We start from the raw sequence: 26,428 nt of genomic DNA on the forward strand, positions 1-26,428 counted from the left end.
AGGCTTAGTTGTTGTCAAGGTGAACTCAACAATTATGAAGTATTTTAAATAATGTGAAAATACGCTCATAAGGTTTATTTATTGGTAATCAAATGTTTAATAGATTTTTCCTGATTAAGATTTTCACATAACTTTTCATTTTAGAATAGCGTCTTGTTTTAGCTCTACCGTAACATTTTCAAATTAGTTATAGGAGAAAAAAGTCTTCCTAGTTTTATTTAGTGTACATCCTTTTAACTGGGTCCCAATTTCTAAACGTTACAAAGATAAGCCAACTTTTTTTTTCAATATTATTATGTAGTGATTTACGTAATCTAATCAGAGAAACTATTAAAAATATCTGATATATCAAGTAATTGATTCATTCATTTTTAAATAAACAGAAGTTATAGCATTTTAATCAATATACGACAGCAATATCAGACTTTGTTGTATGGAGAGAATATTTATTTTGCACCAGATCAATCACTGTTAGCTTATCCTTCTGTTGTCTGTCTACTTTGTAAACTCTGACGTGAATACAAATACGACAACCAATACATATTCTAGTGTAGTTAATCAGTACAAGCGAACATCACTTAGTTCTTGTTTAACAACATAATATTTGTGTTTGATTTTATATGTAAAGAGCAAAGTTTAAACTTTAAAAGATTTCAATACATTTTTAAACATTGCTGTCTTCTTACTTTGCATGGTAAACCGTTTCTTTTTTCCTTTTCATATTAGTATCGGGGCTTTATTTATAGTATTGTAAATAACAAAACTCTCTTTATTGACTAAAATATTCTATATTACATTATAAAGTAACATTGAATAAAAAAATAAATTAATATTATAAATTTTATTATTAAATAAAAATTCACTAAATAACAATATACTTTACGTTTGATTAATACTAGAAGGTTATTCTCGACAGCGTATTGTTAAATTCTATAGAACCTTCAATGTTTACGTACAATAAACTGCTATAGACCTTATGTTCCTTGTAAAACCAAGGAATGTATCTACTATGTTCCGAAGGCTGCGTATAACAGATTCGAAAAATCAGTCAAGTCACTCTTTTATAGTAGTGATACAATACTGCTATTAGTTTTAAGTACTATTTTGTAAATTACAAGAAGACATTGCCAAGCCGAAAGCCCTGAGACTTCGGTTTGGTAAACAAATTTGAAGCAGTCTTGAAAATACTGATTAAAGGCCTGAAGGTAGAAGTTTCTTGGTAGTAATTTCTTGGTGGTTGATATTGATATTGATATTCGTTGTTGAATTGTTTGAAAAATTGGAAGTTATAGCCTGGAGCTTCCGCTGTGCTGTCGGGAATGACATTCGAGATGTAACCATTATTATTGTCCACGTTTTGGTAACTTGAAGTGGCAGTATAGCTCGTTGCTGAAATAAAAAGAAAGGATTACTTTACGGAATCTTGAAGCTTATATAAAATTCATTTATTGCAGAGAATCGATAAAATTGTTTGAAATATTTAAATATAAGAATAGATTCATAACTTACAGCAAAGACCAGAATATTTCCTTGAATCAGCGAGACCATGGGCGCTGCAAGATGGGCTGCCCTTCTCGTAAGGATTTGATCCGATCACATTTCCACCGGGCCCGTAGTTACAAACATACAGCTTAGTGTATCCTCGGCTAGGGTCGTAATAGAAAGTGTAGCCACAACCAACATGTGATGTTTCTCCCCATACGAGCTACAATAAATATAACAAATCATTATTATGACCATTCACAAACAAAAGTATCGAAAGTATCATTTATTTATTTTAAAATTAGAAGCATTTGGAGTTCTCATTTACCTGAGAATAATGGCCGGTTCCATGACCACCATTGATGGGTTTGAAACCGTAAATTTTAACTTCATCGAACCATGCGTCAATTTGCTTCATGAAGTCTGGTTCGGAGTCTGATTGGTCAGATGGTGGGCGGGTTGTCCAAGTGGCTGCCAAATTTTGCCCCACAGGGAAACGTCCAACATCTCGTTGAGATGCACGATCATGTGCTGGCGTACACTGATCAGACCAGCGCTGTGCTGTCGCCGCAAGTTCATCGTCCCATACCTAATAACAATAAACGTAAGTTGTTTTATGGAAGTGAATTTTGAAGTAACATAATAAGAAAAGTTTATTTAATGGCATTCTATGTACGCTCAGGACGCTGAACCTTCCCGAGGTCAATGTCATAGACTCTAATGTTAATAATGTTACGCTCATACGATCACTTTCGATTAATCTCCCGCTTACAACAAACTCTTTGAAAATGTTTAAGTAAACATATTAAAATGAAAAGTGTCTTTTTAATAATTAAAAATGTATTATTATGATTTCAACTGTGTTTTAAAGCAAATTGATATATTAATTTCGCTTCCAATCTTTTAATTCAAACGACGAAATACAAATTAGCCTCATTAACTTTTAGTATCCCGTTAATTTTTTTTTTTATTATAATTAAATTTTTCCTGTGTGGTCATTTTGCTTTGTTTAATAATAAAATACATACATATGTATATATTTGATGCTGCACATCAAACTGAATTGATATTTTATGCAAAACGAAATGGTGTCACGTTTAAATAAAATTTACGAAAAATCATTAAAATACTTCATTGTGAATATATTTGACATCAATGTTCCGAATTATTTTTATTTAATCATAAAACTTGTTTTATTTATTTTTATTGGGAGAATTTGTCAAACCCTCTCACTGGATTTGTTGGAATACGTTGAAAATATATATATTTTTTTATAATACAACGGATATATAAGAGATATGGTACAAACTAACAATATTTTGTGAATAAATTTATTGTGACATTTTAAATTTTTATTACTTCATTCATACCCTTAACCATTTTGTGATGATCGTTAAAATTTCAACATTTTGTTAAGCATTGATTTTTTACACTTTACGTTGGCTAATATTTTAATTTTATTACATACCATTTCCATCATATTGGCTGCTGGAGGCTGACTTGACACTTGACCCAAAGCTACGGACTGCCTTAGACGGTTGTGTGCATCTACGATAGCTTGCTTCTCATATGCAGTTAGTCCTCCAGATCCTTAAGAAAGAAAAAAAAAACATACAAAATTAATCCTTATATCGTAAAAATTCATTGTATTTTTATTCGAAGCTCAAAAATTCTCTAATTATAAAAAAAAAAATCATAGTGATCATGATCTTTAATATCTATGTGTCAAGGTAAAAGATAATACAATTTCGTCTATGATTTCATAATTCTACACCCAAATTCAAAGGACCCGTGCGTGTTAAGGTGTCTCCATCAATAAAATTTTATTATCTTGTTTGATACGAGTATGCAAAAGAGATATTCTGATTAAAATTCACTCTTGTAATCTAGACTTAGTGGCGGTGGCTTAATTTATTAGTGATATAACTATAATTAAAAAAAAAAATCGTATTAGTAAAGACAAAACTTTATTTTATAAAATGTTAGGGGTAGAAATTTACTCTGGACAAATAATTACCAAAAACATTCAATGAATACAGTTATTGATTCTGTTTGAAGAAGTAATATCTAATACTAAAATTAAAGTGTAAATAAATAAATGAAATGTAAATCTATTTCAACTTACGTAACATCTGCTTTCCAGGTCCACAACCCTCTGTTCCTGCGAGGAATGCTCCCAAAACAAACACTAGGGATATCATCTTCATATTTTTTCACAACACTTAACTGAAATTAAAACACTTCTTACTTTTGAGATTCGTAACAAAAGCTTCCACTTATATTTACGAAACTTCAAATATAATTAACCGGTAACCGCTGCACAGTGCGTGCGGCGCGCTCTCCGGATTTTAGCAATCTAGTGTTGTTAATAGCTGGGCGCGCGCTTAAATATCATCCGCCCCGTTACCATGGAGACATCGAGACGCCACCACACGTTGATTCTGAACATAGCTGCTCTAACACCAAGTCGTGCCTACTGCCAGTTTCATTCCAATAATGTTATACCTTTAAAAAACTATACTATTCCAAAATGTTATTTACAAAAACACGTTAGTTAACATCAAGTATCATATATATAGCTTATGTAGGGTTTTCAGTTATGAAATAAATAAAGGTTAAGCGGACGTCGTTCAGCTACTTTTTATCTGCAGTAATAATTTAAAACTCATTATTCGGCAGCCGCTTGTTGTCAATGAAATCGAGTTCTTGTGATACGTCTGAGCCAAAGGTGGAAATATGTTGACAGATATTGGTCGGAACGGAAGTGGTCTTTAAGTAAAATTATAGGTGGCTAAAAACAAGGAAAGAATAACACAGCCATTTATGAGTCAGAGGCTACTTAATTTTATGGTTTTCACAATATAAGGGAAGATGGTCTCATAGGCATGTAAACAGTAAAATTTCGTGTTGCATTTTTGCATGCTCGATGCCATCTTTGTTTATAAAGAAATGAATAAAGTTCTTTTCATACTTTAAAATAATTATTTATTTTTCACTCCTATTCTAATAGTCATAATATTAAACATATTATGTTATATAATATATAGGAGTCTATTCTGTTATTATTTATAGTATAATAGGAGTTTATTCTTATATAAAAGATCATTATCTGTTAGTTGAGTTTCAATAATTAATACTAAAAAAACAATGTTCCGTTCAAAAAATTATATTATTCAGAGCTGATTAAAAATCATATAAAATAAAAAGTTTAAGCGCTTTATAAGATTCAAGTTTTTTAATTAAATATTTAAAATCACTTTTAAATATTAAAATGACACGTTCTAGGAGCCACCTTGTCTGTTGGCAACTGATCCGGTTTATCAGTTGAGTTGGATTTTGCCTGTAGTTATTTTATTTGCATATTAATAACCTTCATTTTACAAAAATACATGATGGGTATTTAAAAATTTGAAACAAAATTGAGATCGTTTACTTAAATTAAGTATTATATTTCAAAATATTGCTATTTGTTCCTTTTTGGGGTTCTGTACTTCAGACGTGAAAACGGAATCTTTAGATTATTATCTTTTCAAAAGCGCGCTGTCAGGAATATTGCGATGTATGAAATTGTAATATATATCAAACACTTATTTACTCTATCGTTTGAAATAATGAAAAGCTAAAATTATTTGACAAACACAATCTAAATAAAAGGTTTTTAACGTATTATGTATTTCACATAATAATGCTCGTCAGGATGTTAAGATCTAAAGAAATTTCTAGTTGAGGAAAGAGCATGATATTGTGGTAAACTGAATGCCGTGTACTTTACGTCAAGTAAATAATTTTAAATTATATCACAAAATAAATATTTCTTTATGGTTCTTAAATGATTCAAGATTTATCTTCATTTGTATTAACTTATTAATGATAATAAAAATTGTAATCTTTATTTTTCTTTAAAAAAAAACGACTGCTTTAATTAATAGCTTAAAACGATATTAATATAATATTTCTTTATAATCAAATAATTTTTTTTTTATACGGAACCAATAAATTGCAAAATAAGACTTGCAACTTCCAACATTTTTAGAATGATTATGCGATCATTTTTTTTATATCCTATTTTAAATACGTCTAGTCAATAATATATAAATATCATTTTTATATCGTACAAAAGGATAAAGTTTTAAAAAAGGGTAAATTAATTCGGTTAATATATTATTGTATCGATAGGCAAATTGACAGTTTGATGAAAGTTTCTAGAGTTTCGTCGGATTTATCAAACCTTGTTCCTTTGACCTTTAAATAAGCGGTCGTATAATATTATTAAATAAACCAGTAACCAGATAATAGGCTGTCAAAATTAATAAGTTTTTTTATGAAATATTTTTTACTACGATCCTTACAACTATTATGTAAAAATAGCTAACTGAGCATATTTTTTTTAACATAAAATTACTCAATTCATGAATTGAAATTACGACACTCGTTGTTTATGCTAAAGCAGTAACCGCTATAAATGAGACATTAAAATTAGGTAGCTTAAAATCAGGAAAACCTTAAAACCTGCCTTATCAAATTATTGTAGTCCTCTTTATTTGGGACGAAGTTAACAGACGAGTATAACATTTTATTTATGCATTTGTACGAATGAGTAATTGTTCAAATTATTAAAATCCTTGATTTATGATATCTTTGACAGTGTTTGCTTTATATAAATACGGAAGCTCGGTCAGAGTAGATGCATCACTCGGCATAAATTATGTAAATTATTCACATTTAACTGTTTGATTGTCAAATAATAAATCAGCTTTTAAGAGGGAAAGCCTAAATAGACAAGGACAAGACAAGTATGTAAGTAAGTAATTTACAGTGGAAGAATGTTATTCTGTTTGGTCACAAAACTAGGCGGTTGACTTTATTTTAACGCTATTTTAAACTTTATTACCCATATCTATACTTATTTAATTAATAATCAATAATAATCCTATAGTATGTTTTTTAAAATCTTTGTAGAATCAGCCTTATACAGTTTTTTTTAGAACACGATGTCTCGTCATGTTTCCTTAGATATATGTGCGGAGATGATTTCAATCCCATCAGTCATACATGATCATTTACACTCTGTATTAGGATTATTTGGTTTACGATAAATAAACAAATGTCATTATTGTAGTATCAGCCATATTTAGACCGAGTACTTATTCAAAATATTACCTGGGGAAACACAAAACGATTTTAATGTATTACAGCATTATTATTATACAATAGTTATAACAATAAATTTGAAAAGAATTTTGTGACAATCGCTGCAATTACCCTGAAAATAACGAATTTTTTTATGAACTCACGATCTTAAGGATCCTTTATTCAAAGATGTTGTTAACAATTTTTTTTTTTGAACAGACGATGCAAAAGACGTGTTTCATTTAATATATTATAAAATCATGACTCGTATCAGGAAATGATATAAGGATGGGTTTGAAGTTAATGTCTTACGTTGTCAGCCGTAACAAATGTATAGAGAATATAAAGATATCAAACAATCAGATAATTTATTTTTTTTACATATAATTCATCTTTATCTATAAAGTTTAAATGCCAATATGTTAATAATTATACTTATAAAAAAGTTCCTTAAGATAAACCACAGAAACGTAAAAAACTTTGCTGTTTTGTTTCGTGTGGAGCGTTTCGTTTTGCGAGTTATTCTTGTGTATTCACATTCATATAACCTTTTTTTTAACGCAAAGTGATTAAATCTACACACAATTATTAAAATTTAATATCTCAATAAATAAAAGTAATATGTTAAAATTTAATATCAGTTGTTAAAATTTAATATCAATTGTTAAAATTTAATATCTTCAGTATTTATTATTAAAACTTCTAAATTAGTCTAACTTCTAAAGACTTTAAATGTCCACTTTACATCATTCATCATTAAGCTTAGTCTTAGTTTACAGCGTTACAGCGTTAGTTAGTCTAAGTCTTAGTCTAACACGTAGCGTAAACATTTTTCACACATTAAAAAGTATAAAATTAAGTTATTGAATGAAAAACTCTCGACTCCTCGTATGTAGTGTTAAGATGCATACTTAGACTATGCATACTTATTTATAAAATAATTTTAAATAAGTGAACATAGCGTGTGATGTTTGGTGAGCATGTTTGACCATCACCAACACATTACATCCTGCTAAAATCTTTTCCAAATATTATACGCAACACCGTTTATAATACAATAAATATCATACAAGTTAGTGTTAATACCAGTTAGAAGTATATTATGTACTTATAATGTTTATATGCTTTATCTGTTTTATAGGTATACTAAAAATCTTTATCTATGATAGTTACATATTAAAACAAACATATTAATTGTTAATGAAATGGTTATTTCAGTAGAACTGTACAGATAATCATATATTAAATGCAAAATCACAGTACAAAATCTCGATCCAGTCGCCACACTGTCTGAATATCGAGGTTATTAAATTAATAAATCAATTCAGCAAAATAACTTTAAGATAAATATCAAGCTATTAAATCGGACGCTTCATTAATAATTAAAAACAGCCTTTAAACATATGATTTGTTTTCTTCTATTTAAGAACAGATTAATGATAACGATTTAAAAAACGGTAGTCGTTTTGGAAGGGTCATGGTAAATTTTTATAAGTTAGGAAATTTTGTAGTAGTTTTATTCCATTTTATGTCTTAATTACGAAATTATACAATAAGGGAACGAGATGAAATATTTATAAACTTTCGAATAAACATAGATTAATTGATAATAATAATTTATGCATAATAGATCATTAGTTTTGTTTACCTCACATATTTTTTTACCAAAAGGAAAAGATTTATTTTGGTGTCGGAACTTGTTTAAGATTTTAATTTCTCAGAAACTCGCTCTTGTTCCAAAAATATTAATGATGCATGACCTAATAAAATAATGTGTTATTTGATATTAAACAATATTTATTGGATTTTATAACGAGAGTTATGTTTAAAAGAGATCATTTATTTTTGTCTTAATAAATTCGATCGCAGTCATTTCTGATAAGGATGTACATTTGAAAAATACATTAATTGGCAACTGTCCTCAAGTAATAGTACATGCAGTCATGGCAAACTGATTTCCGTCATATGAAAGTATAAACAAATATTTGCTTCTCGGAACCGAGAACTACTTTCCCATTAATCATCAATAATATACATACATACTTTTACCAGACTGACAATGACAATTCTGAATAAGTACTTTCTCTATTTGATTGACAGTAATCACACACTTCCATACTTACAAAGAGACTTAAAAATATGTTACGAATACTAGTTTTGCATGTGGCTCTGCTGGATTTTTTAAGTAAAATAATCTTATTTCTTTTCCTATACCTTTTTCAATATTAGTAGAAACTTCTGATACGAAAGGCTGAATAAGCGAGAAGATACAATGAACAAAACAAGTTGACGATTATTATATTCATAATATTAGTAACACACATTCTTTGTATGTTTTTAGATATAAGAATGATAATATTATATTGTTTCAATGAAAAATACGTAAATATTGTCACAATTTATAATGTAACGTCAGCTTGCAATGTCATAGTAAAAGTATTTTATGATACGCATATTTTTCCTAAGTTGTAGTGACCTTTAAGTATCACCCCAATTAAATAAAATTGTGTCCAAAATAAAAGAAGCAGATTTAGTTAAAGGCTAAAACTATTATTAAGCTACACTTAATTGAATGCATATTTTTTTACAAAGGCCAACAGAAACATACAGCTCACTATGGATGTGACATAAATTATTTTATTTAATGCCAATAGACAGGTAAGAAATAAAAAAAGTTTGTCACTTTTATTACTGAAATGTAATAGTGAAGTGAAAGTGCAAGAAGAAATTGTTAGTCCAACAATTTTCCTGTGGTATTTAATTGGTAATTCAGAGTAAATGAATTCCGATATTATAATGAATCACAGCGACTTATAGCCATATAATTAAAGGATCGGATTTGCCAGTTTGTTAAACTAATTTTATTTAATTAATTTAATGAACAGCGAAGAATTCGTTCGCATAACGTGAGTAATCATATGGACAATTGCGGTGAGCTGGTGGTAAAAGTAGGTTGCATTCTTCTTCACATAGTTTTACCAGGAAATTTCCTGGCCTAAATTGAATGAGTCACTGCAATGAGGTTGCTGACCGCAAGACTTGGGCCGTGATTATGCTGACCTCCGATTGTTTTCAAGAAAATAGGGAAAGTAAATAGCATTTTATAAACAATTTAAGTTCAATTATAATAACTTTAATATTGGGAATGATTGCACCATAATCTTAGGATTTAATCTTTTATTATTAATATACATATATGTATATTGCAAGGCTTGTTTTTAAGAATTATACTTATATAATTACTTCTTTTAATCAATCAAGTAATTAATTACATAACTCACTGAAATTTAGGTAATTAAAAATTACTTCGATAAAATCACAAATTAAATTAATACTTTTGATTGTTTATCTTATTTTCCTATTAAATTATTTAATTACATACTATTATTCTTTTTATATTTAGATTTATTCCACTATACTTGAAGTGTGTATAACAATAGGAGTTAGTGATTAAAAGATTTCTATTTAAAATAACTAAACAATTATGCAGCAAAAGGCTCAGAACACAGATGAAATTCACTTCAGATTTTTTTTATATATAGTACAGTAAAAACGACTTACCCACAGCTATCACAGTAAAAAAAATAATACAACGTTAGAATATCACTGAAACACGACATTTATCCATCGAATAGATACAATTTTCCCTGCAAGCTTCCTCACCGCTGCACTTATAAGCGCTTTGTGAACCGGTAAGTCAGTCGATAAAATATGAAAATGTATGGATACGTGATGTAATCGGGAATCGTGATACTCGACTTCTTTTGGAGACATCTTTACGATATATCAAAAGAATGTCCAAAAAATCACGCCTCTTTATATTCCATTTTTGTGAAATGAATAAATCAGATGATAAATTGCCGATAACAGAGGCTTTTACTGTAAAGTAGATGGCTGGTTACGAGAGTATTAAATAGATTGTCATTTTAAACGTGTATTATCTTTGGTAAAGGGGGAATACAAATTAATTTATTATATTGCTTCTTTATTGGGGCCATGTCATAAAGGGTAACGCTTTTTACTTATATGATAACCTCGACCAAATGTCTAGAAAGTGACAGACTGCGGTTTGAACTTCGATCAGAGACGAAGTCAGTGAAGTTAAGGACTCAACCAGAGCAAAATCAAAAGAGCTGTTACATAACAGCTCTTTATTGAAGCATACTTCCAATATTTTAAATGAATCCGAAATTCTTCTAATGGAAAATAAATTTTTATATAGTACCATTACTAAAATTAATACAAACAGTAAAAAATTGGGACAAATAATCATCTCAGAGTTAAAAGAGATATAACGATACTAATCATATTCTTAAACACGTAAAAAGCTTAAAATGAGGTTGATAATTTAAAATAACGTTTAAGTTGAAATGTCATAAAAACGGTACACTCAAAAAATAACCGTTATGAATATAAGGTACTGAACCGTATAAGGTTTTATTCTGCTTTATTCTAATTTTAAAATTATAATATCTATTACTTACAGAAAACAAATTCGTTTGATTTCCCTTGTAACTTAATAAGAAAACAGCGATATTGGATTTAAATAGCTATATTATTTTGATTGAAGAGTAATAAAGTTTATACAATGTGGATAGGCCGTGACGATCGTAGGGACATTTTCCTTATTTATTAAGTACAGCCTTCAGCTTTAATAACATACACATCCGGATGGTTGATAAATTGCACTGAAATTAATTAAATTTTTACGTAATTATAATCTAATTGAAACTTTTATTACTTCTTTTAATTGTTTTTTTTTTTCTTGTTTTTGTAACCTTATAAAACAATTAAACGATAAAATACAATTCTAACAAAAATAAACAGTTACACTGTAAAAAAAATATTAAAAGCTTTTATGATCACATTTAATTTTTAAAAATAAACCTGATAATTCTACAAATGGCTTATTTGTATGAATAAAATAAATTCAATTGAGACTTCGTAAGAACGAACTTAAGCACATCTCGATTTCGTCGTTTGATACCTGTCTTGGTTTAAGGGGAATACAAAAATTGGATCTTAAAAATCAAATGACTTCCGCACGAGAAAAATATAAGCTGATGGCTGAATCGATAATGTGTCATAACTTACTTTGTGACCGACAGTGTAATAAAAATATTGTTTTGTCTTTTGTTTTTAAAACAAAATACTTGAAATTGGTAAATGAAACGCAAGAACTAAAAAGAAATTACACTGGTATTTATTTACGATGTCACGTTTTAGTCTTTGCTTAACTTTACATAACAACTGTATGTTAAAACAAACACAACGTGTTTGCATGTTGTAGGAACAATTTGTTTTAGGTAGAGATATTATTATACTAATAGTTAATTGTTATTAATTAATATAATGTATTTTTTAGATATATTGCGTGCTAGAATGGCTGAAATTCGTTAAACGATCCTCACTGCGTAGGAAAATGTCTTAAAATCAGTATAATCAATCTTGTTTTCTAATAAAAAGCTTCAAATTATTTTTTTTATATTATTAAATAGGGTATTTTTTTATAGTTTTAAATAATATACCTAATTATAATTTTTATAATAAACGGACCTATCAACTCAAAATACTTCAATGAGTTTTAATAACACTTAAACCGATCGTATTTAATTTGACTTCAGATGTAAAATTTTAATGAACACCGCATGTATGGACCGTATGTACAGATTTACAACATGTTTACATTTTTTTAAAGGAAACATATAACGAAAGCTGTCTACTTGTCGAAATTCTTTACGATCAATTTTGCACATACATAGCCGGCGATAATGGATACCAAAATGATAGAATTCGTTAAGACACTGTGGAAATTCACCCATGTTTTATTTATATCTGTTTAACATTAATTGTTTTCTATATGTTATTAAATAAATATATGGAAAGTTCCGATTTGTACCAACATACTAATTTATTACCCATTGCCAAGTGCTTTGACAATAGTAAGTCAGAGTCTAAAGAAGATAATTAGATATATAGTGCTAGGTGCTGTGAAATGAAGTATGTTTAGCATTGAAGAGAAGCGTCTGTCGGACACGTGTTTCGATATTTGTGTAACAAATTTACGTGTATTTTTATTTGTAAATGATTAAAAAAAAATTGCATGTCCATTTTATAATATTTAACACTTTTGAAGTACATTTCGGACGAACTTGAATATGTGACAAGGAAGGAAAAAAGACAGTTTCTGATGAAGTCATGTTGCAAGTTCAATGAAACAAACTCTCTTTCTTTCATTAAGAAATCCATTATAAAGCCAAATTAATCCTTTGTCACGCAGATTAGAAACTTAATAAATTATTTATTTAAAAATTCATTATTATTTCTTCCACGTTAATACAAAAATAAAAAAGTACAATTTTTAATTGATGAATCTCCTTTAAAATATAATGTGATCTTGTCTGGAAAATTCTCAAATTTTATCTTTATTTTATTTATAAATGTTATGAAACCGCTTTTGCTATAAATAATAAAATTTTCACGACATCCAAGTAATGGATAATGTTTTGAAGAGAATAACAACAGACAGTATAAACATGTGAATGTTTTTTGTCACGCCTATTTACATTCAAACTCAGTCGTAGAAAATACAAAAAAATTAATGTTTGCTTTCCACATATGTTAATTAGATGTTGGCAACGTTCCGCACATAAATAAATCTTTCTTGTTAATTTGACGCAAAAACAGTGCAAATTTAAGTGCGAGCATTTGTGAGCATGTTTGTTTGATGAAGGTGTATCTCATGCGTCATTTGTAACTAAACATCAAAATTTTTGTCTTTCAAAATTGTGTCCAAAAGACATTTATTTAAGTATTGCTATCAGTGATCGGAACATATCTTTTATGACGTAAATTCGAAGCACATTCAATAATAACAATAGGATTATGATATTGTCAAACAGGAAGATCCTGTTCTTTTGGTAAAATATTTTTCATTAATATATATGATAATTCATAATACGAAAAATGTGTTATATCAAAAAGCACCGCCTGTGATTAATTGATATGCGTGGTCCTTTATTAAGGCGAGGATGGATGTCCGACATACTGAACTTTTGACCAATGACCTTAACATTTTGTTCTACTGTAATCTTTATCATTGACATTTATTATAATTCAGTAACTCATAATTGCCATAGCTTGCTCGAACACTGACACACATAAATCAAAAGTATCATAAAAGAATTGATATAATTAATTTCGATACGTTGATACAGTTAGTGTTCCATAGACATTAATTATGCAATCCAATAAAGATAGCAATGTTTATATTTAAATATTGCATATAATTATAACAGCTAAAACAATTTTTATCAGGTTATAAATAATGAAATATGTTTTCAATTTATTATTGCTTTATTTAATATTGATTCTAAATGTCACGCATATAAAACGATCTTTTTATTAATCTTCAAAATTCAATAATAAAATAAAGGACAAGTGCAAGTCGGTCATGCAGAAGCGGTGTTCTGTACTTATACTCATCGAAGATAGTTTATTATTTTTTCTTTTTTTTCTTTACATATGATATATTTATATAACTAACTACACACAAACATTATTTTTTTTTTACAAATTTAAAATAAACGTTTCCTCAAACATAACAATGACATGCAAATTAATGACAATTTAAAAAATCTATATAATACAGATTTTCTTGTGTGTTCTTTTTGAAATTCAATAAATGTAATAACTGTCACTTTTAAAACGATTCTTTTTTATTACTGCTTTTCTAAATTCACTATAACCGGTTTTTCTCCACAAAAAGAACCCTATTTATTACTTCTTTTTACCTTAATTTTTCTTTTCAGCTACGGTGCTGTGATTACTTTCTTACTTTTATAATATATTGCATTATTTCTGGATAACAACACATTATAAAAAAAAAATATTATTATTATATTCGCATGAGAAATCATGATTTTGCTAGATAGCACTTCAAACAAAAACATAGAAATGATATTTATAAATTAAGGAGTTCCGCAGCTGTTTTAGAAATAAATAAAAAATATATATTTTATATTGATTAAGTAATCAGAGCATAAGGTAATGGTAGTCTTTTTTTACTTGAATAATTAAAATTTTTATTTCATATATTTTTTTATATTAAGGAGTGTACATTTTTACAATAATTATAAAAAGTATTAAAATATCGTTCAATAACTTTATCTTTATGTTCATGAATGGTGGTATTATAATAATTCACCTTAAATAGGCTTAAATACTTTAAAATTAATCCGTAATTTTATATATATTATAATATTAAATAGTTCGGGAACGGTTGTTTTATAAGCTGATAAACATGAAGTATTATGATGTAACACTTATTTAAAATGCTCTAATAAAAAACTAATTTAAAAAAACTACTTATTTTTTTTTAATCTTAATAGGATTTCTTTCTTTTGGCTTTTTATTAACCTTAAAATATATTTTGACGATCAATAAAATAAGAGTATTAATTGGTGTTAATTATTTTCCACATAACTGCTTAGTGGAGAGCGTAACCTTATGTAAGTTGTTTTTTTTTATAATATGCAAATTTATCAAGATATTAGAGCTCGGACTGTTTTCGAGTGTCATTATTCGTTTTGGGTTGTATAAGGTTCAGTACCAAAAAAACAAAATACGAAATAAGAAACGTATCGATTTCATAGTGTTTATTATTCTTAAAATTTTTTGTTTTTCAATTAATATAACATTGGCTCAGTGGTAAGTGCATAACAAATACATTTATATTACTATTCATATTTAAAATTTTATAAGAGATACAAAAAAATAATATAAAGCGAAATAAATAATTTTGTTGGCGTTATTTTTGTTTCTGATCACATTAAAACTTACATTGGGCCTTGTGTAAAGTTCGTTACAAAGGACTAGAGTTCAAGGTGAAATTAAGTAATCAAATATGCAAATTGTAACTCTATTGATTATGTTTGATTAATTGTGATATTTAAGAACTCTAATTAGACAAAGTCAATAAATCTGAACACTATCACACCTGGAGGTGATTTTAATATTTTTATCTATTTAAAAATATTTTATATATTTAATAGATACTATTCAATTTATTTTAAAAAGAAATTATTTTTTTTAAATTCTACAATAAAAAATATATAAACATAATCAAGTGATAAAGAGGAACAATCTAAATTTGTACTCGACGTATAATATTCGGTCTATATATGGTTATATTTGTTTTCTTCTCTCAGTTTTATCGACCTTAACATTATTTGGAAGTCATTTTGAAGTGAGTATTTTGTCAGGAAACATTTTATTTCATAAATAAAAACGTAATTGGTGACCCGGTGTATTTCCGTCCGTGTTATACAAAATTATTGACCACTATTTTATCCTTAATAATTTATTATTTTAACATTTTCACTAACATGAATATGTTGTCATTGTGTACAAGATTTAAAGGCGATTTCAGTGAGTACAGTATGTGTATATGTTGTCCGAAGACAAAAAAGGAATCTATGGAATTACATCCATAGAGGTTAATTGATTGTAAGTTGACTATGTTAAAGTAACGGTAAACTTTTTTTATTTGTTAAAGAAAGTCAGTATTTCCTTATAGTTTTGATATCATATTAAAATATATTTTCGTTGACGATCTGAATAAAATGAAACCTAACAATGCCGACTTCATTCATAATAAATAATGATTCCAGCGCCTTTATGTCAAAGTAGGTATTGTTACGGTAAAAAGTGTTAAAAATTGGAACATCTTTGTGAAAAACACATTAAATATCCATGTTACATACTATTAAAACGATTTTTTTCTGTATATTGTGCTACTTTTCTTTCAAAGCTTTAAATACTGTTTTCATGATAGAATTCAAACAGAAGATATTGTTTAAATTCCAGTCTTAAGAACAACATGATTCAAAAGTACTGAACACAAATATGAAAGTGCGTCATGACCACGATGACATGTATGAGTTGTCTCAACCACATGATTTCTTTGATTTCCATATAAAAGTGTAAAAATACGGAAAACCTTGAGCATATTTCAATATTGCAATTATTTGGTGCATTAATATTAGTTAAAGAGAATTCGTCAAAAATTCAATTTACGGAAAAATCTGATGCATTCCAGATAGCACGAATATTGAAAAGAAATGAGCAGATTATGCCGTTTAAAATAAATCAATAAATAAACGAGCAAATAGTAAGGCATTTCAGTAATTGGCGCAAAAAGCGTTTAATGCTACTTTTACAGCGGATGATATATACAAACTAAATCTACTTTTAAGTTCTCAGCTCATATAAAAACATACAAAACTTTAAACACTTTGCACCATACAAACAAGTCTATTATACATTTCATTTGTAGGTAAATGGCTTAAAAATAAATTATAGTACAATCGAAAGTTTAGGATTTGATTTATATAATATGACAAAGATTAGCGTTTCTGTCCACAGAACGAGATAAGTACCGTTAGATTTGTCTAAGAGGATAATAAATTAATAGCTTCGCCTTATTTAACAGGCCTTTCACCGTATTTATATTTCATGCTTCTTAATTAAAAAACAGTTAAATTCGTTTTACGGTGACATAAAATAGTAAAAGTAATTCTTAAATTAGATGCCGTAAAAGTAAATTAATTTTAAAGCATGTGTAGAAAATGCAGATTATATATCATTCGATGAAAAACTAGAATTTAATGAAAAATTTTCGTTATTTTGGAAATCAAATACATTAATATATAAAATTTCCTTGCTATAACTTCTTTTTAAAAGTAATTCTGAATAAGATACCAGAAATTTTGACTGACGTTCTCATATAGATATTGTTTAGTAAAAGTAAATTGATTGGAATCATATCTTTTGTGACACGTTTAGCCCTTCTATATGGACAAGCTTATTTTATACATAATACAAATTTCTTGATACTAAGTCTGAGATACAAAACTTACTACAAAAATATTCGGAACCCCCACTAGGTTAACTAGTTCCATCACTGATTATATTTACCGGTTAATCGGGTCTCATTTTACTCACAAAATTTTAAGCAGAACTGTAAGTGTCATAATAAAAAGCACATTGACCTCCGAATTATTCCTCTTGGTGATATATTATTGGACGTTATTACAATACACTAGTATCATATTTTATTTGATATGATATTTACGACTCATTTAGATTGGTCGACGTTTTGCCCTCATAATATGTAAATGGGTATACTGTAGACAGTATGGCAACAGAGCACCGGTCGAGACACCTGATGATAATAATCAAAGTTAATTAAGATTTTTTTCGGAATAATTTTAAAATATTATATGCTCTGATGTTTGAGCTTATTAAAATTTTTATTTTATTTTTCTTTACCGAAAAGAAAGTTGATCTTATCAGCGAAACCATGCGGGAGTCGAATTAAGATAACAGCCTTTCAAGTTGTCACAGACGGTTTCGTTCCACTTAAACTCGTTCAGATCGACTTAACCTACACTTTAATGTATCGATTTCAAATAATGGTTTTATTGAAATATCATTCTTTTTTATATAAAAAGAATAATAGAAATATATAATAATTATTATTTGTTGATTGAAAATAAACTTTGACATTGAAATTAAATTTCAGTAAGTACATCAGCATTAAACTGAAGCACCCGACCTTATAAATTTGTCCTTGGTATGAAAAGTCAATATCATTTATTTTTAAAGATTTTATACAGTTTGATTTTATTTATTTGTCAATATGGATATTGCTTTATTATCATTCGAAAGCCTGATTGTCTCAAATAGATTCTCGGAAAACATAAAGTTTATGGCGGTTCTGACCGATCAAAATAAAAAACCTTATTATTTTTCTATTTTGGACTAGCGTATAATAAAATTAACATATGTAATAAGATACAACAAAATTATTTTATTATTTCAAATTATACTATTTTTATTACATTATTAAGTGTGCTTTGTTTATTGGTCGAAATGATCTGAAGTTATTAGATTAAATTGCCGTGTTAAATTTCTTTTTATAATTATAATGATTTACAACACGTAAAAACTTCGCTAATAAACAAAGAAATGAGTAAGGTTCATTAAAATGTTATACAATGTTATATTCTTTACCAAATTCTCCTCAATTTATCTGTGACAAAATAGTTATTTAATAGATTTAAAGACAATGAGAAACAGACACAAAATGTAAATGTATTAAACATCTGTTAGATAGTATTTTACTTCATATTAAAGGAACGTCGTAAATTTTTATGCCTTTTTGTATTAAGTTTACTTTAGCACCTTGTTAGCCTTCGACGTTTATGTCGACCCGATACCTACCGCAGCCTCTCCGTATAATACTTACAGACTTACAAATTGTAAGAATATTGTAAAAAAAATGTTCCGTGTTAATAACATCGTACGTAAAATTATCATTTTAATTGATGATGTTCGTTTGAAGTCTCTCTTTTTGTCACAAATTGTGTTTTACGGATTCCATAGTATTTTTTAATACTGTAACTTTTATTATATATTTTTTTTGATTTAATGACGAAATGAAAGTTGTATTATATGTTAATAAATTTGAAAATATTTCACCATCTCCCAGCTTAAGCATCCTAAACAAAAAAATATATGTATAAATAAAGTAAAAAATGAGTCACTCTTATATTTAACGTATTTTTTTAAAGGAAAATAACTAATATAGTATTTAAAAAAGATTCATAGAAAATCTTATTATTGTTTTTTGTTAGAAACATTTTATACTTTGCCACAAAGTAAATTTCTTATCAGAAAACACCGACTAAATTAAAAAAACATACTGCTTTCTTTAGCCGTTACTAAGTTATCGTAATTGCTTTTAGAGTTGAGATTAGAATTCAAAAGGACTGCTTTTGGGTCATCCATAATTAACTCTTAATTTGAATTATCTTGAAAGTAGAATTTTATTCGCATTTTAACAAAGGAAGGGAATCGATGACTCAACTTATATGTTCCCTTTTGAATAAATCAATGACTCATTTACTAGTTTGGTTTGATGACACCGATGTAAAGCTTGTCGTGTACCGCTTACTTTTTTTTATTTGACATTTTAATATTCAGAGTTTAGCGACTTTAATTATTATTTTTCATTAATCAAGGAATCAATTAGATATTGCCTTTTATTAAAAAAAAATAATAATAAATAACAAAATGAATCTATACGAATTAATTTACTTATGTATGTATATGCAATCAAATTTTATTATTTTGTTTAGTTTAATACAACACAATATCAACTGTAAGCATGTTTTATTAAGTCATGGACAAGTGTTTTTCTGATTAAATAAACTAAAAGTAACTATTACCTATAATAAAATGCATACCAACTCATCGTTTCTTCCGTCAGGTGAGATTAAGGGGTTTAAAGCTGAATTCTATGAAGAAAAGATGTTTAATTATTGTGAAAACATAACACATACATTCTAATTTCATAAATATCCATACAAACATAATAAAGCCTTTAATAAACCCTTAATTCTTCTGAAAAAAAAACAACGCAGAACCTCCATTCCATTAGGATGGTTAAAAATATATTTATAACGCTTAGTCACGTCATTTACATTTATAAAAGAAATATAGGTTTTATGTCATATAATATAACGATTATAAAAAGATTATCTTTAGCTGTAGCACAAGTCTAAAAATGCCGTGCCTAGGTCAATAGTTCAAACGCAGTAACTATAATTCTTATTTTTAACAGTTTCTATGTATATGAATGAATTTTATAAATGACAGTGAAATAGTTATGATCTCAGTCAATATGACTCACCTAATTCATATTCTTAAATAAAATGACGAACTCGTTTGTAAAAGGAGAAGAAAAACACGATTCTAAACACAAAATTCTATATTTCTTAACAAGCCGTGCAAAGTTTCTTCTAAAGTGATTAAAAATATCCAAGTTCATTAATATCGTTATTGCATGACTAATTCTACACATTGGTGGACTTAAACTAATTGATTTTTACCCGAGCCAATCAGAATAACATTCTGTTTTTAAAAATCTAATTTATGTTAAAAGTCTAGTTTAATATAAACTCACGAATACCTATTTCAATATTATCAATCTTATTATTTTACTGAAATTCTTTTGTGTACATATAAATATTTTTACGACAAGATGCAATCATTAATGTCCTTTATGATTATAGATTTCTTTTTGTTAGATTTTAATAGAAATACAGTTAGAGTATCGCTTACATTAATTGGCATGTTCAATATCAAAAGGCCAAAATAATATAACTTATTTAGTTCCTAGGATATACACCTGAATATTTTAGCATAAATAACACTTTTTTTTTAAATTATAACTTTTTTTAAATTATAACTTTATTAGTCTTTTTTTTTAACTTCTTTACTTTAAAATCCGGACGGTAAAAGTTTTGAGGGTTCCGTACTGAGAAATTTATTAATTGGTGTATGAATTTGAAATTAAAAAAAGAAATTACTCTAAAAGGAAATAGAAAATAAGTCACGATTTTGAGATTTTATCCTTTTTCTTTAAATTATCTTCGATATCTATTTATTTTCCACAAATTTAATGTCCCTAAACTACATAAAAGGCACATACAGGTTTTAATTTAATTAAATTTAAATAAAAAAATAAAAAGCCTTAACTTTAATATAAACATAGATATCCACTTCCGTCCAGTGAATTCTCTGAGTCTCCCCACGAGTAAAACAGTACTGAATAGCTTTGTATAACTTAAAAGGACGACAAGCATTACATTCCTAGTGTGTTAACTGATTTTGAATAAAATTAAAGTCTATAATAGCTAGAAAACCTAATGCAAAAAGAATTGTCTTAATCAGCTTATAGCAGATGTAAAATTACTCATTCAAAAACACATTTAAAATGTACACAAATAAGTCAATTAATTATCTTATATATCATTCTTACAGGTTACGAGGCAAAATATTGAAACGTGAAAAAAATACATAAAAAGATACGTTTGATTGGGACAAAAACTTGTACATTTTTGCAAAATGCTTCTATAGGTCAAGTGTTATTACTTGAAGTTGTCGGAAGCTTCAAATGTATATTTATATTTTTGAGTATAATTCATTAGAAGTCGTTTTTAAACAGTCAACAGTCAAGTTATTTTGTGAATGCAATTTATACTTATTTGGCGATAGGCAAAACAGCCCATCATATTTATTTATTTTTATTTCGCCGTATCTTTCAAGAGATATATACGAGTATGCATATAACATGATAATTCCTATTTATCTACATATTTTATATATGTTAAAATTATTCATTTATTTCAATTTCATTAAATTAAATAATATTGCTTTCAAATGTCACAGTGTTTGAAATCAGTTATGTTAAAAATACTATTTTTTAATATTTATTTTATACTTTTTTTTCAAACTTATTGTAGAAGTAGTACAAATAAGACATGAATTTGCTATAACACACTAAAGTCCTCTAAACCATTAACTTAGTACTCCATATTGTTAATTTGTGGCGGAACCTTCAATACAAAAATGTCAATCGAACTTGGCTTGCTTTTTTTATTGGCTTGCTTCGATAAAAATCGCCAATAAATGTTGACTGACGGATTTATTACTTGCGCAAGGCGATGTTGCGTCGAGCTCTTCCTGATTAAGATATTACCTATATTTTGTGTCAAACTAATAAAATAGAGTTCTCTGAATTAAAGTTATTACATACATATTGTCTATGTCGGACTTAATTGATATTTATAGTTAGAGGACTATTAACAACGTCAGAACAGTAACGACGTAATGCAGGTTTCGTTTTTTTTTTCATTTCTAGCTTATTAAGTTATAACACCCGTCAAACGAATCAATTTACAAGTAAAATAAAACGAGAGTCAATCAAAAGGTTGTTGTAAATTTATAGAATAACAATTAATAATTTTTTGACGTGTTTATTAACCTTCAAATGCTGTTATGTTATTTTCTATATAGAAAAAAAAAAAAACAAAAAAAGATCTCTGTGACCTATGGAAGTATAAAAATTTGATATTTTTTAATGAAAATTTTGTTCACTATTAGTTGAAGATTTTTTTTATTCAGTTCTTTATTGTATTTCGAATAATAGATATAACTGGGACTATAGAGAATAATATTAAATCAACAGTAAATTTGGTTATTTAAAAAAAGTTTTGAATAAATTTTAACACTTACATTTAATCAAAACTCATACTGGCACTATAGCGAAATTATAAATGTAAAAATAATAATAAAATATATTAAATAAATAATAAATTTGTTTATTTTAAAAATAGTTTTGGATCAATTTTAACAATGTTACATTAATCGAAACTCAAACTTTCGGAATACTACATGTTACTGTTAACGTTTAGTAATCCGAAAGTATTAGTTTCATTAATGTTACATTTTCTTATGATGACACTGGACATTCGACAATAGAAACTTGAGAGAAGATTTACAATATAAAACTATTGATACTATTTTTGTAAATGATTTTATGAAAGTAATATATTAAAAAGTTTCTTATATTGGACATATAACATATTAACGTTTACTACAATTTTTTTTTATTGGACTGTGGAATTTAAAATTCACAAAGTATTCATTTATAAATGAATGGTGCAAAAAATAAATACATTTTCCCATTTAATATTTCGCTTTACTTTGTAAATATATAATTGAGATATAATAACATAAAAATTTATCAGAATATTGTAATAAAACATATAAATAAGTTACGAGAAAAAAATATATGACTAAACGGACGGAATTTTTTATAAAAAATTACTTCATTATAAAGTATAAGCGGTGACATACTTATAAAATGATTCAATAAAGAAAATAAAATTGCATGTTAAATAAAATTTTGTTTTGTATAATTATCTTCGTTCCACTATTATCTTGTATCATATGAGTAATGGTGAACGCTTTTATCAGTTGAAAAGGAAAGAATTTTAAAATAAATTACCTACTTTAAGAAGCACATGCTCCCGATAAATGTTACGGTCAGCTTTAATGCGGCGTTATTGATCTTACACACCGCCCTGTTATTGATGTGATATCCTCTCAGTGATGAGTACAAGGATTTATTCCATAAATATTGTTTCGAATAATTTAAATTGAATTACAAGCGGATATTGAAGAAACCAACTGATATTAGATAGAAGATCCAGAAAAATGATTATTCTACAATAACTCCACTAGCAATTTTTTGTAAACATTCAGTGTAAGTCGGTTTATCTATACCGTTTTACTGATGATCTACTAAATAAATTTCAATAGAGTTTCAAATGAAAGTGTGAAAAAGCTTCAGCAATTCAAACGAATATTTTTTTTAAACGATAAACAAAAATAACATGAAGGCAGCAGTCGACAAAAGCTAGTATCAATAAATAAAAAAGTATTTACCTATGGACTGACGAAGGAGCGGGTGTTTTAATACTTAATGGAAATTTAAATAATTAATTACTCTTAAAACGTATGTACATTTAAAATTTTACCACAACATATGTTTAGCGTGGTCGAGGTTGCTGGAATCAACAGTTATAATACATTAAATAAATATTTGTTTCCCACTCTCTACTTCTATATCACGTTAGAAATAAAATCAATGTAAAATTTGTTATAATCAACCACATGTCCTTTTAGCACGTCTCATAAACACAGTAAGATCTTATTGTCACATCAAGTAAGACAGCAATAAAATGCAGCTGCGTATCTATTCCTTTGCTATTGAGCAGTCATAAACTGAGCGTGTAATTATGAATAATAAATTATATTTATTGCGAATCTTTTCTTTATTAACATTTAACATTATACTTCAAGCTGTTTATGTCATGCGAAGCTGATTTTCAAGTTAACTTCAGTATTATTTTACTTCCGTCTTTTTAATAAGCGCATTGATAACTAAATCTGAGCTTTTAATACTTCTACACAACTTTATTCCAACTAAAGGTCAGGGCGGCACAGACTACTCAGTAATTAAAGGTTATCTTTGATGATAACCATCAAAAAAATAGTTGGCTACGTGAATGTTTAAAAAAGCCGCCGATTCTCAGCGAACCTTGGCACGAAGGACCTAGCCGACAAAAAGTCAACCTATACGTTTATCACTCTTTGAGTTCGGTTAACATTAAAATTTGCTGTTTCCTCAGAGGCGAAATTCTTAATTGTCTGTAATTATATCGCCAATTTATATTATATTTACATGCTCCGTGAATACCATTTTCCAATTTCAGTTTATTTATCATTCGTATAATTAATGCGTTCGTCTCTTCTTTAAACTTAAATACGTCCCTTTTTTTTACAAATACAATGATGCACTTCATTGTTACACAAGTTTAAATAAGAGTTCGAGTGTTTAAGAAGAAAAATTATATTAGCTTATCTGTTCGTATCTACGAACGAAGCTATAAACGATCCATTAGTTTGCAAAGTCGTTAATTTTATTGAATGTTCTTTTTTTGATACAAATGTGTCTTTTATGTTTAACACCTTAATATATGTTTCCCGTGTTTATGACCGCACCTCTTAGATGTTATAAATAAGGACAATAAAATCTAAGAAAAAATATAACATAATTAACTAAAACTGGAATGATTTGATACTTAATTATTTATGCAAAATAATAACAGTACCTATCATAATTTTTAACCTCGTCCTTATTTACAGTTAGGTAAAATTCACAAGTACCTAACTGTTCATCGCATGTTCCATTGATACAACATATTTCATTCAAAGGATCATTCAAATATTTAAACTTTGCCTGCATAAAGGCAGTAAATACAGAAGCCGTCAGAATTGTCCTGTCCACCGCTAACTTTAAAATATATTTGGCGGCGCAAATTAAAAGAAAAGAATTATAATAGTGATTTATCACCGATATTATCATACAATGGGCTTACACAATTTATATGACTTTATTGAATGATAATATAATAGCTACATGAAAAATTTATATTTACCGTCTGGACTTTTTTTCTCTAAGCATTATGAACTGTCGCCATGTGTTTCTGTTATTAGCATAACGTCTTTTTATTAATATTCTCATTTTAACAGTATTCGGAGCAGACTCAATGGCGTCTGAATATTTATTCGGAATAGGCGTAAGTTTCTGTTGAATTTATGATATCATTTTAGGCGCTGTTGAATGTTTATTATTTAAATATTAATATTTATCATACATTTATAAATCACATGAACAGTTGTTTTACCATGTTAGCTTTATCGGAAAACCTACTTATGTTATAAATGTTTAATTTTGAAAAAAGTCATGGGTGTAGCTCGTGTACACTATTTTATTAAATAGATTATCATTTTCAATTAAAATAGTGTAATTGATTTATTGCGTAGGCTGTAATACACAAATAATTATATATTTTTTCATTAAGCTAAAACAGCTGTGCTATATGAAATAGATATTAATAGCTATGTACATTATTTTATTATACCTATATAAATATATTATCTTAATATATAAGAATTATAAAACCATGCCCTATGTCGTAGTTATAACTATTAATGAAGTCTTTTGAATCCATATTCTTCGTAGTAGTTATTTTGCATAATCTAATAAGATTTTGATTTTGAGCAACATACCTATCTTATAAATGTAATTTAATTCACAAAACAGAGGCCCTATAGGGTAAAATCAATGAAATCTTATCGAGTTTTGTATACAAAATATTAAAATTATATACATCCAATATATTTAATTCATATAATAAACTCTCAATCAGGTTTCATCGAACCAGTTTTAATATGAGTTTTTATCTAAAGACATATTTTATGTAAATTCGTCATTCCATTTTGGTGGCATAATTCTTTTCTAATGTTAAATAGAATGTATGAATCATTATATATTTTA

General features: G+C 27.4%; 1 protein-coding gene across 1 annotated transcript; it reads right to left on the reverse strand.

The window, feature by feature from the left end:
- Nucleotides 1-847: 847 nt before the first annotated feature.
- Nucleotides 848-3,848, reverse strand: LOC116767109 (venom allergen 5-like). Its single transcript, XM_032657288.2, has 5 exons — nucleotides 3,608-3,848; nucleotides 2,951-3,072; nucleotides 1,811-2,071; nucleotides 1,510-1,705; nucleotides 848-1,389 (listed from the first exon to the last, which is right to left on the reverse strand). The coding sequence occupies exons 1-5, from the start codon at nucleotides 3,687-3,689 to the stop codon at nucleotides 1,112-1,114; spliced, it is 939 nt and encodes a 312-aa protein (XP_032513179.1). The 5' UTR covers nucleotides 3,690-3,848; the 3' UTR covers nucleotides 848-1,111.
- Between the last annotated feature and the right edge of the window lie 22,580 nt (nucleotides 3,849-26,428).

This window comes from Danaus plexippus, chromosome 10 (assembly GCF_018135715.1).
Source record: "Danaus plexippus chromosome 10, MEX_DaPlex, whole genome shotgun sequence".
In the NCBI taxonomy this organism is placed as follows: Eukaryota; Metazoa; Arthropoda; class Insecta; order Lepidoptera; family Nymphalidae; genus Danaus; species Danaus plexippus.

Excerpts from the sequence above, each read along its gene's own strand:
- LOC116767109 (XM_032657288.2), bottom strand. The coding sequence starts at position 3,689 with ATGAAGATGATATCCCTAGTGTTTGTTTTGGGAGCATTCCTCGCAGGA. Across the intron at positions 3,073-3,607 it reads ACCTGGAAAGCAGATGTTAC|GATCTGGAGGACTAACTGCA; the intron begins GTAAGTTGAAAT and ends TTCTTTCTTAAG. Across the intron at positions 1,390-1,509 it reads GAAATATTCTGGTCTTTGCT|CAACGAGCTATACTGCCACT; the intron begins GTAAGTTATGAA and ends TTTTTATTTCAG.